This window comes from Triticum aestivum, chromosome 3B, assembly GCF_018294505.1.
Source record: "Triticum aestivum cultivar Chinese Spring chromosome 3B, IWGSC CS RefSeq v2.1, whole genome shotgun sequence".
Classification (NCBI taxonomy): domain Eukaryota; kingdom Viridiplantae; phylum Streptophyta; class Magnoliopsida; order Poales; family Poaceae; genus Triticum; species Triticum aestivum.
In genome coordinates this window covers 535,087,306-535,099,383 of record NC_057801.1, presented here as the reverse complement: position 1 = coordinate 535,099,383, position 12,078 = coordinate 535,087,306, and the positions used below count along the sequence as shown (strand labels likewise).

Here is a 12,078-nt window from a genome sequence, read left to right as displayed (position 1 = left end):
TGGGGCTCGTGGCGCTTCGCACTTGCCCCTTTGCTTCTCTACTAAGCCAAGTCCGGGCGCGCCTTGGGCCCGGGAGCTACTGTCGGCATTCTGGGAACAGGGGTACCTAGACTTGCCTGCCCACGGCCTGCAGCGTGGCTCAAGGAGTGGCCCAGTACGGCCCATCTTCATCAACTCAAGCTCAATACCTTCGCGAGGGGCCAAGCCTCGCGGGGCGTACGACAAGCAGCTTCCTCAGGCGCAGCCTCGTCGGGGAGGCTCGCGAGGAGGCGGAGAGATCAAGGCAGGGTACCTCGTGAGGTGCCCGTGACACAAGCCGTGACGACTGAAGCCAGGCGGGTGCCGGCCTGTGCAGTGTCCTTGTTTCCTCTTTGGTGCAAAGGGGGCAAGCACAGGCCAAGGTATCAAGCAAAGGCTACCATTTCGGTGCAACGAGACCAAGACCAGCAGAACGGCAGGATGGAGGTCACCTTGGATCCCAAGACGGCGTCATCGTTAGAGTCTTTGGCAGGGAAGGACCAACTTTAGTTAGGATAAGTGTACTAGATGTTCCCCTTCAAAATGGCCAATTGTTGGCGCCTTTTCCGCTCAATATTTGGGAAGAGGACCAGGGCCTCGCTCTATAAATAGGGCTAGCCACCACAGTAGAAACGGATCTGGATCCAATCCTTCCAAGAGAAAACACCACCACAAGAACATCCCTCGCGAGGCTGTTCTACCCTTGTATTGTTCATCATCAGCCCCAGAGGCAATCCACCACACACACACTGGAGTAGGGTATTACACCACAATGGTGGCCGAACCAGTATAAACCTCGTGTTTCTTGTGTTGTTCATCTTCGCTAGCCTAGATCCTTTGCGAGGCGACGAAGCGTGAGTTGGTAGAGGAGCGATCTTCGCGCGCACCCCAGAGTTCGAACCTTAAGGGTCTGCCGGAGCCCGAAATCCGACAGACAGTTGCTTCAGCTGGTCACTCAGGGGCACTGGAAGCTCTGGCACAAGGTATTGTGACCAGAACAACTTCTCCATAGAGCTCCCCTCTTTGGCACGAAAGAATGCGGCGACATCCGCAATACTCCTCGGCAGATCCGCAAAGGCGCCTGGAGAACTTCAAACTTGGGTCAGTAAAATATATCTCCTACTTGTAAATTTACTCTGCATGATAAAGGCCTTACCAGCCGCAATCTGCCTTGCCTCCTGGATCTCTTGGCGGGTGCCCTGGGCATCAACCCGGGACTCCTTTAGGAACTCTAGAGCTTTGGTGAGCTCGGAGGCCTGTTCCAAACTCTTCTGCTCCAAGGACTCGCACTTGGCGATGTCGTCCTTGAGCTCCTATTCAACCTCCCCACCCGCGCCTCATGTATTCGGAGGGTGGTTTGCTCCACCTTTAACTCCTTGGCCGCCTTGTCGGCGACCACCTTGCTAGCCTCCACCTCCTTCTTGGCTTCGGCGAGGGCGCTCTTGAGGGACTTGACCTCAGAAGCACCAACTGTGAATATATTCATAACAATCTTAGTCAGTACAAGATGACTAATACAAATACAACTTTTGGATATGACCTAATGCCGCATACCTTGGGTTTCGTTGAACCACTTGTTGATGCGGTTGAGTTCCTCATCGGATAGCCTAAGCTTCCGATTGAGCTCAGCGATTTTTGCGGCTTAAGTAGTAGCCGCCAGCATAGAAGCCTGTCAAATAACATACGTAGTGCATTATATACTTGTTTGTGATTCTCTGTTTGGATTGTTCTAATCCGGACAGAGTCTCAAGGGCTATTGTCTACAGATGGGATTCACCTCATACATACATACACAACAAAAATAACTTTTGAAAAATATTACGTCGCTTACCTCGAAGCCTGTCAGTAGGCTGTTGAAAGCTTCGGTCAGTCCGCTCTTCGTGGACCGAACCTTTTCCATAACCGCACCCATCAAGGTGCGGTGTTCCTCCACAATGGAGGCATGTTGCAATGCCTCCTGCAGAGTGTCAGCGGCCTCCGGATTGACAGAGGCCGCCGACGGAGCTCCTACTCCTCCCCGCTCTTTCAAAGGGGGGTGTTGGTCCGAACCCGGAGCCGTACTGGACTCCGGGACGGTGTTTGGCGAATGCCCGGACTGTTGAAGCCCCCCACCCTCGGCGGTCGTGGGGGTCGTTGTGCCCCGCTCTACGGCGTCCAAGGTGTTGTCCTCGGGCGCCTTCTGGACGGTCTCGTCCGCCCCTCCTCGGCCAGGAGATGGCCTTTGGGATGACACCTCGGTATACTCCATGGCAGGGGGAGAGAGGGGGCGAGATGGGTCGTCACTCTCCGCCTCTCCAGGGGCTAGAGAGTTCCCCTCCGAAGAAGAGGTGATCGGGATCTCGGGCGGAAGGCTGAAAAGCATAAAACAGATTGGGCATGACAGAGGCAGATGAAAGCGATAATGGAACGGGTAAGTTTTTGATACTTACATTTCGTCCAGGGGCTTCTTCCTTTGAACCCTCTTCAGGCTGTGTTCGGACTCTGAGTCCGAACTGTCCGAGAGGACCACCCGCCCCCTCTTCGGCATCGCTCCCTCCATGTTCTCGGAGGCTGTCCTCTTTCCCCTCCTCGTCTTGAGGGGGGAGTCGCTCTCCACCTCCTCTTCTTCCTCCTCCTCCTCCTCCTCCTCCTCTTCCTCTTCGTCCTCATCTTCCTCGCGGGAGGAGACGGGCTCGGTCTCTCCGGACACAGCTTCCGGAGGACCTTTGCGGCGGGGCCCGTCCTTGGGCACCTTGCTCTTCTTCTGGGCTTTCTTCTCCGGCGGCGTATAAGGTGCCGGAACCAGCATCTTCTCCAGCTGAGGAGTGACTGGGTCTTTGGGCAGCGGGGCCGGACTCTTGATCCACTCCGACTTCTTGGTCCAACCCTGTTAACAAAGGATGGGTTGGTGAGTTCGGCATAGATCGAATATATAAATGTGAATTAGGTATATCTTCGGAAATATCGAACACTTACTGGAGAGGCCGGATTCGTGGCATTGAGACCGACATCTTCGGTCTCCATGGGCTAGCTGCTCTTCTGCGCCTTGAAAAGCAGCTTCCACATTCCCTCGTGCGTGGCGCCGAGGAAATGTTGTAGCGTCCGTGGCTCCTCCGGCTTGAATTCCCACATGGGGGAAGCCCGGCGCTGGCAGGGAAGAATGCGACAGAAGAGCATGATCTGAACCACGTTGGTTAGACCAACGCTCTTCCCCAGCACGTTGGTGATGCGCATTTACAGCGCTTGCACCTTCGTTTGGGACCCTCAATCGAGGCCCTTCGCGTTCCAGGAGGTGAGCCTCATGGAGGGGGGGGGGGTCCGGATCTGAACTCCGGAATGGCCGCCCACTTAGTGCGGCGTGGCTTGGTGATGTAGAACCACTCCTGTTGCCAGATCTTCACGGTTTCCACAAAGACCCCCTTGGGCCATGTGGTGTTCGGCAGCTTGCTAATCATAGCTCCGCCGCAGTCCGTGTGCTGCCCGTCAACCATCTTCGGCTTCACATTGAAAACCTTGAGCCAGAGGCCAAAGTGTGGGTGGACGCATAGGAGGGCCTCACACACGACGATGAACACCGAGATGTGGAGGAAGGAGTTCGGGGCTAGATCGTGGAAATCTATCCCGTAGTAGTACATGAGTCTGCGGACAAACGGGTGGAGTGGAGAACCTAACCCTCTAATGAAGTGGGGAAGGAAGACGACCCGTTCGCCGGGCTCTAGAGTGAGAATGACTTGACCTTCGGGGGGAAGCCTATGCTTGATGTTTGGGGCAAGATACGCCGCACTCCGGAGATCTTCTCTCTCTCTCTCCGTCATGGAGGAGGCCTCCCACTTGCCTTTGGAGCCAGCTTCGGCCATCGTCGGAGGAGGTGCGGTGGTGGTGAGAAAGACGGAGACTTTGCGGGCGCAGAGAGCTTGGGAGATTGGAAGGCTATGGAGATGTGAAGGCATGGGGAAGAAAGTAAAGGTTCGTTGCCCTCTTATAGGCAATAAAAATACCAACCGCCCCCACTCGTGCCTTGAATCTCGCCTATTCCCAATGAAGGCGTGCGCTACAAACGGTTGGATCACCCAAACGCTATTGATAAGCAATCCCGTATTAAGTAGGCACGATCTCTGTTTTGACAGGACGTGCCAATGAGGCGTGGCCTCGAAACACGAAACACGGGGTGGAAAACGTTCAAAATGTTGAAGGGTCAAGTCTGACGCTTCACCGAAAAAGTTGTCAGTAAAAGACACTATTATCATTTTTTATATCATGCCTTCGAGGCGAAGGGTTGTGTTCATTATGAAAAGCCGGATACAATTCTTTAACAGAGGAAAGCCGATATGTATTCTTCAAGGAACCCGCCTTGCAATGTCGAAGACAATCTGAACGTTGAATATATCACCATTGAAGACTGGTTCAGGGGTTACTGTGGGAGTCCTGGACTACAGGGTCCTCGGGCGTCCAGTCTATTGGATGTGGGTTGGACTGATGGGTCGTAAAGATACAAGACCAAAGATTATCTCTCGTGTCCGGAAGGGACTCCCGTATGCGTGGATGGCAAGTATAGATGTCCGGATATATTATTCCTTTCTGTAAAACCGACTCTGTACAACCCTAGGCCCCTCAGGTGTCTATATAAATCGGAGGGTAGATCGGAGGCAGGATCACAACATTGCTAGGCTAGTCAATCCAGAGTTAGCCGAATCGATCTCGAGGTAGATCAACTCTTGTAACCTCTATACCCTCGAATACAATCAAGCAGAAGTAGGGTTTTACCTCCATTAAGAAGGCCCGAACCTGGGTAAACACTGTGTCCTTTGTCCATATTTACCATTGGTTCTCAGATGTACAGCTTGGGTCCCCTACCCGAGATCTACCGGTTTTGACACCGACAACCGCCGACCACTTTACGTTTTTGGGCAAGATCTGATCTGGTTCCTTGAAGACGAAGCCTTCCGCTTCCTTATCCAACAACACCATCCCTCCCAGTCTCTCCGAGAGGCTCGCAGTGGGATCCGATGTCTTGCTTGTGATATGGGACTTGGAAGAGCCCCCACTTGCCGTTTTTCCCGGGGTCGCTGTCGCCACCGGGGTAGCCTTTGTCGCCGGAGTCCCTGTAGTTTTCTCCTTTGTCTTCTCCGCCATAGCACCGCTCCAAGGTCGAGATGATCCTGGAGCTCCAAGGTCGTGTACATAACCTAAGCAAACTACGGTATGTGTAAGTTCAAAAAAAAAGACTACGGTATGTATAAATTGCGGCAAAGATCGGCTGGCGTTGCCGAAGAGCAGGCCACGGGACTGCTTTTTTCATGGTAATACATGTCTCATTTATATCATAAAGATCATAGTACAAGCCACGTACATACCGACCTGACAAAACTGAAAAGACATCAGAACGCTAGCCTTTGCACACAGGAACACCAGCCAAGAAGTAAAATTACAAACAAGACTGAAGAACCCTCTGAGCTTGACACCAACGCCCATCACCTGCCTCTGGCACCACCATAGCAGCCACCAAAGGAGAAAATGACGGTTCACCTCCACACCCGAGCTCGACGCGGCTCCATCGCTGATATGCAGCTTTGCGGACCTCCAAGGTGGCTCGCCAATAAAGGCGAAGCCATTGCCGTTGAACGAATCAGACCGGGGCAACACACCGGACACGCCATCGAACTCCAGATCTGGCACCCCACCCAACTAAGACGTTGGAGGAGGAAACTATACCTGCCTGCCACGAACCACGAACCCAGATCCACCATCTTCCAGATGTCGTCGATGCAGATCACAATCTGCATCTGCTCCTGGACTACCTCCCAAACTCCACGCCGGCGTTGGAGCAAACGCCGTCGCAACGGCGGAGCCTGAGGACACAGGTTCACCACGAAGATGCCGCCGCCGCCGCGTCATCCTTACTTGAACAATCTGATTTCCAAATCCACCCCAAAAACGGGTCGTCTCGTTGGGAAAGGATCTAAAGATATATTAATCGGCGCCGTCATCGCCGTTGCCGAAGCCATGACGATGAACAACTCAAAAACCTAAGAAACTAATGCCTAAAACAATCCACACGTGTAAAACCGGCGATCCCCCTCACCACCGAGGTCGTTAGCGGAGGGGAGTCGCCGAAGGACGACGGCGGAGGAAGGCGCCCTAGCAGCAGGAGGCGAGATCGCCTTTCTTTCTTCTTTCTTCTCCTGGAAGAAAGAAAGCGACCTGAAGCTGGATTTTCTCTGTATCGGGCACGGGACTGCTGCGTATGTCTTGGCAGCGGGCGTGCGGGTGCGGCTGCGGCTGTACCGCTGGAATGCTGATGCTGATAGACGCACACAGGCAGCATCGGAGCAGCGGGTACCCGTAACCCTGGCTGACATCATTCACAGCGGTCCACCTGCCCCTTTCCCCTTCCATGGCCGCCGCCGCCGCCTCTCGCGCCGCCGGCCGCCTCCTTTCACCCCGTCTCCTCATCGCCTCGCGCCATCTCCAAGCAAGTACGCGCGCTCTCCCCGTCTTCTCATCGTATCCTAACTAATCTCCATAGCGTCACCCTCCCTCATGCGGGATTGCTTCCCATGCCTGCAGGTGCCTCGGAGGGATCGGCGAGGGATGCGTCCACAAGCTTCATCCACCCCGCCGCCGTCGTCCACCCCGACGCCGCCATCGGCCAGGTGAGGACTCCCGCCTGCGCTCCATACACGCACACGGCACACACACGCACCGATCGCTCCCTCCCATCTCTCGCAGCTTTTGCTCCGGGGATGGCTGGATGAGTTTCTGGATACTCGTAGTGGTGCACGCATTACTTACTCGGTATTACTCTCCGACCACCCCACCCATGGAGCCGGCGTGCCTGGGCTGTTGGATCTGGCCCATGCCACACTCGTGTTTACCTGTGCCTTCTGAATGCAGTGCTCCATAATTACTTTCTGTCTCTGTGAAATATGCTGCTGTCTGGGATCTTCAGGCTGTTGGCACGCATTCTCTAGTTCGGCATTGTATGGTAGAAAATCAGTGTTTTTTATGTGCTCTGAACTATTTTGTAGGGTGTCTCGGTAGGCCCATTTTGCACCGTGGGGGCTTCAGCGAGGATCAGTGATGCTTGTCAGTTACATACAGGGAGTCATGTCACAGGACACACCGAGCTAGGAGAAGGATGTGTTGTTCACACGTATGATAACATCTCTCCCTATTTTCTGTTCCTGCTCTTCTCTCTTTTGGTAATCCATAAAGGCTTGCATTGTCTGATTTAAAAGTTCATATTGGTATTAAGCTAGCAATAGACACGAGAAAGAACCTGTAAGTTTGTTCCAAGATAAACTACAAGCAAAAGTAAGTTAGGTATTGTCAACGGTTACACTATAGCCAGCAGTACTCAAATCTGAAATTTGCGAAGTTCCAGGATAGCCCATGTTGCAAATTCTAAGATATTTGAAACTATGACATGCCAGTAACATACTTTTACTCCTATTCATACTGTGGAATTTAGTTTCTGGCAGTGGTGCTATTCTTGGTGCAGATCTACCTGGACGAACAATTATTGGGGAAAACAATGTAATTGGGAACTATGCTGTGGTTGGTGTTAAGTGTCAAGATCTCAAATATAAGGTTAGCAGCAGCTTGACTTTGGTGTAATGATGTCTCATAGTGCAGTGTTTGATCAGCGTTTCCCGTTCATGCAATCTTATTCAAGACAACTACTTTTGTGTTCATGGTTTGTCAATCATTTTTTTGCTGACACACGAACACTTACATTCAGAATGACAAGCATTTCATTTGGTTACTTGAAATCTTATGCTTTGTGCAGAACATTAATGCCCTTCTCCTCCTGTTCAGCCAGGAGATGAATGCTTTCTACGCATTGGTAACAACAATGAGATCAGAGAGTACTGCTCTATTCATCGATCTTCTAAATCTTGTGACTGCACGGTATTCAGGTTCCCTATGATTCAAATATGTTTGCTGAGCTCATTTCTCCCTTTTTACGAGCAAGTATTCTTTTATAGGTTATTGGTGACAATAATCTCATAATGGGGTCCTGCCATGTAGCACATGACTGCAAGATTGGTAGCAATAACATCTTTGCTAATAATACTCTATTTGGTGGCCATGTTATTGTTGAAGTGAGTAATCATTTTACTGTGATAACCTCCACATTTTCTTAGTCGAGAGCCCATTTATGCATCGTTAAGATTTTATTGTTTCAGGACTGCACTCATACTGCTGGGGCTGTCGTTGTCCATCAATTTTGTCACATTGGATCATTCTCATTTCTAGGCGGAGGCTCTGTGGTATGTTTGGTCTGCAAAGTATAAATATTCATGTGCTTTAGGTGTTCCCTTGTATTGGAATAATTCTTATGGAAAGAGTTCATATCGAGGTCATGTGGTTTAGTTGTTGATCAATCCTCTCCATTACCCACGGCCAAATTGTACTAATAGATAATGCAAATAGTAAATACGAAACGAGGTATGCGAGCTAAAGTCAGAGAATCAGTGTACATGGTACACTTCACCTGATGTTGCTTTTCTAGGCACAGGTGCATGATTCATACAAAATTATGAAGTATTATTTCTGCATGGAGGCACTCATGTCAAATGTCATTTAGCGTGATACAACCTCATCTATCTGCCAGCAGGGCCTAATCGCTGAGGTGGAAGTGGGGCTCTGTGGATTTCTGGAATATTTGATTAGCTGATTGCTTAATTGGAATCGATGCACCTGTTCTGCTTTATGTAGAGAGCAACCCTAATAATTAAACGGCCTTAGAACTGTTGTTACCACTTACCACCACCTTTAAGTTGTAAGCAATGCACAATGTTTAAACTTTGAATATTTTGTCTGTAGATTATGTATTCATTCATTTCTATTTAAATCAGGTTGCACAAGATGTTCCAAGATATACGATGGTTGCAGGTGATAGAGCAGAGCTTCGTGGTCTGAATCTTGAAGGTCTCAGGCGCAACGGTTTCTCAGACCAAGAGGTTTGCTTATATCACTAAAGTTTAGAGCCCTTATTGATATCATACCTGCAGTACTTGTCTTTCGTCGTTTGCTACTTGAATCGAAGTGAGTACCTAGAATAGTACGCCCTCCGTTGCATAATTGAGTGCGTATATATTTTAAAAAAAGTCTTTGCAAACTTTGACCAAGTTTATAGAGAAACTATGTATATCTACAATATCAAAAATATAAAATATGAAACTGCATCTTATGATGAATCTAATGATATATGTTTGGCATTCTAGATGTAAATGTTTTTCTCCACAAACTTGGTCAAAGTTTGTGAGCTTTGACTTTTCAAAAAATCTATATGCACTACATTATGGAATGGAGGGAGTACTATTCACTTCTCATCTCCCATTTACTGATATCGGTAAGTGCATAGACATATGATGCCATTTATTGCGAATTCACAGTAAACTACAATGTGTTAACGGGAGGATTTTTTTGTGACATGCATCAGCTGATAATTTCGTCCATTAAAAGTTTAAAACTAGTCATAGATTCTGCTAGTAGTCACAAAGAATTATGATGTGAAAAATCATCATTACTAGTATGTCTGTTCTTGAATACTTGGCATTATTTACGAGATCACACATACTAAGCAATCACAATTTAGATACATAGTTAGAATGTTCTTCCATAATAATATTCCTAAACAGGAGCAATGAGGCAATGCAAGCAGGGGGCCCTGAGTAGTGGTATAGGTCATTAGTCCATACATGCATTAGGAAGCGGAGACTATCATGTACTCCCTCCATTTCTAAATATAAGCCTGTCTAGAGATTTCAATACAGACTACATACGGATGTATATAGATGTATTTTAGAGTGTAGATTCACTCGTTTTGCTCCGTATGTAGTCTGTATTGGAATTTCTAAAAAGGCTTATATTTAGGAACGGAGGGAGTATTTCTCTACACAGAAATCTTAGTCAAAAGTGCCAAGCATTCATAAACAAAGGGTGTAGGAGTTATTTTCTAAACTACCACCATAAGCGCATGAACTGTCATTACTTTCTGCACCATTTTCTTAAGGACTCCTGGAGGGTTGGATTTTAGTTCCTAAACACTACTAGCTAGATGTTTGCACTCAAGTAAATTATCTTTCTCTCATAAGATTGTTATGGATTCTTCGTAACATCTAGGTACGGAGCCTAAGGAAAGCATATAGGAAAGTATTTATGCCAGCTAGTAGTTCCCAGAGTAACTTTGAAGACCGGCTCGCCGAACTGGTAAGCACAGTTGGTCTTTTTTTGTGTGTTACTTGCATAGTATTCTTTCTTCCGTGCATTACACCATTCCATAATAACAGGAGCGGGAAATTGAGCTATTGGAATCTCCCTCTGTATCCTATATGGTGGAATCTATTCGCACCTCATTTGACCAAGGACGTCGTGGAATTTGCAAATTCAGAAGTTGGAACATCTCATAAGTTTGTAAGTTATCAAGTTCAGTTGTGCACTGATTGAGCTGCAGGATAGTATTGCTGGGAACATATGAGCTCATTTTATTTCTAGATCTACCAAAGAGATACGCCAAATCCCTATTAAGGAGAGACCTTTCCAGGAAGGTGGATCACAATTCACAGTGAGCATATTGAAAATGCCTCATGAATGTGACTGCTTTCAGGGATGCTACTGTCCCAGAAGTTGTTTTCTGGCATCACTATATTTCTGGGATCTATATTTGCTGGCTATTATATTGATTTAAGTTTGTTATTTCTGTGCCAATGTTGATTGTATTATCTGCTTTACTGTAAGGCCTAAATTGTGTTTTTTTTTCCTTTTCTATTTGCAGACAGCCCACTCCAATCTATGGAATGCTCGGTTTCAATTCTCGTTGTTCTTCTATTCCCGACGCATGGATACACCATACAGACAGCGAGTGACTGGGTGCCAGTCAATCCAGATGAAACCTGGGTTGTACACAAGATGATTGTCGCACCGATTATAGGGAGGTTGTGTGTAGTACTAGTTTTCTTACCTCTTGGATGTACAATCCTTGTATTATAGCTCATAGTTGTACACAGCAACTCGACATGGCCTTGATTTTGTTCAGATCTGAGGCTCTAAGCTGTAAGATCCGGATGACGTTATATTATTGAGATGCACAGTCACTATTTTGTATCTGCTGTGACCCTGTGAGTCGGCCTTCTGCACGTGAGTCGTTCGTGCTTGTTTTGAAACAAATTCGAACAACCGAAATACCATTCGGCAGTGTTTCAGAAAGATTCAGCTATGTCAATGGTGGAAGCAGTTCAAGTCTTCCAGGCAATCATTGCCAAGCAATCCAAGGGCGCCCAAGAAATACGTCTGAAGGCTCGGAGCAATTTTAGTAGTAGTAGTTTGTGTTATTCTGTTGGTATAATTATTCATATAATTAACCAACAACCCACCATACAACTCTAATGAAGTGTGTCTAAATTGTTCGGTATGATGTGAGGGAAGCTATAAGTTTGCTCTCGTTTTGCATCTTGAAACTAATTATTAGCTTCCTTACTCTATTTATTTTCTTGCCATAGCATTCGTGTCTTATGTGACAAATTTACTAACAACTAGCACTCCATTTGAGCTGCTTAAACGTCATGTATTTTTGTAACGGAGGGAGTACTAGCATTAGTGTATAAATGTTGACGATGTCCCTCTTAAGCTTAAGGGAACAAGTGTGTAGCATCTTTTCCGAACCCTACAAAATGCGATACTTCGAAGGTGAAGCTGCATGGATCGGGGCATGTGATTTCCGGGAAGAGAACAATTATAGGTTCTTACTTATACGTTGAATCAGTAAGAGATTAACAAGAGTTGCTGTGGTGTAGTGGTTATCACGTCAGTCTTACACACTGAAGGTCTCCAGTTCGATCCTGGGCAGCAACAATTTGTTTTCTCTTTCATTTATCAACGTATCCCTATTTTGTACTACATGGAAAAGAGACCATTTTTGTCCAATCTAATGAAGTTCATTCCGTAGTCCCATGTTTTTAAGTTAAATTTTAATCACTAAAATATATAATACCAAGAAATAAACCATTGCAACATCTCTTTGTTGTCATCTTTAGATGACGTGGAGGGATGAGTGAATGTGCGGTACATGCCCTT

The 12,078-nt window shown here is 47.7% G+C and overlaps 1 protein-coding gene and 1 non-coding gene across 2 annotated transcripts; both read left to right on the top strand.

Moving 5' to 3' along the window:
* The first annotated feature begins 6,238 nt into the window (after positions 1 to 6,238).
* Positions 6,239 to 11,099, top strand: LOC123070753 (probable acyl-[acyl-carrier-protein]--UDP-N-acetylglucosamine O-acyltransferase, mitochondrial). The gene is made up of 11 exons (XM_044494070.1): positions 6,239 to 6,473; positions 6,565 to 6,650; positions 7,026 to 7,150; positions 7,479 to 7,587; positions 7,816 to 7,908; positions 7,986 to 8,102; positions 8,187 to 8,270; positions 8,859 to 8,963; positions 10,129 to 10,215; positions 10,296 to 10,419; positions 10,781 to 11,099. The coding sequence occupies exons 1-10, from the start codon at positions 6,392 to 6,394 to the stop codon at positions 10,413 to 10,415; spliced, it is 1,008 nt and encodes a 335-aa protein (XP_044350005.1). The 5' UTR covers positions 6,239 to 6,391; the 3' UTR covers positions 10,416 to 10,419; positions 10,781 to 11,099.
* Positions 11,100 to 11,783: 684 nt separating this feature from the next.
* Positions 11,784 to 11,856, top strand: TRNAV-UAC (transfer RNA valine (anticodon UAC)). Its single transcript has one exon. It is a non-coding gene; the product is annotated as a tRNA-Val (tRNA).
* Positions 11,857 to 12,078: the final 222 nt, after the last annotated feature.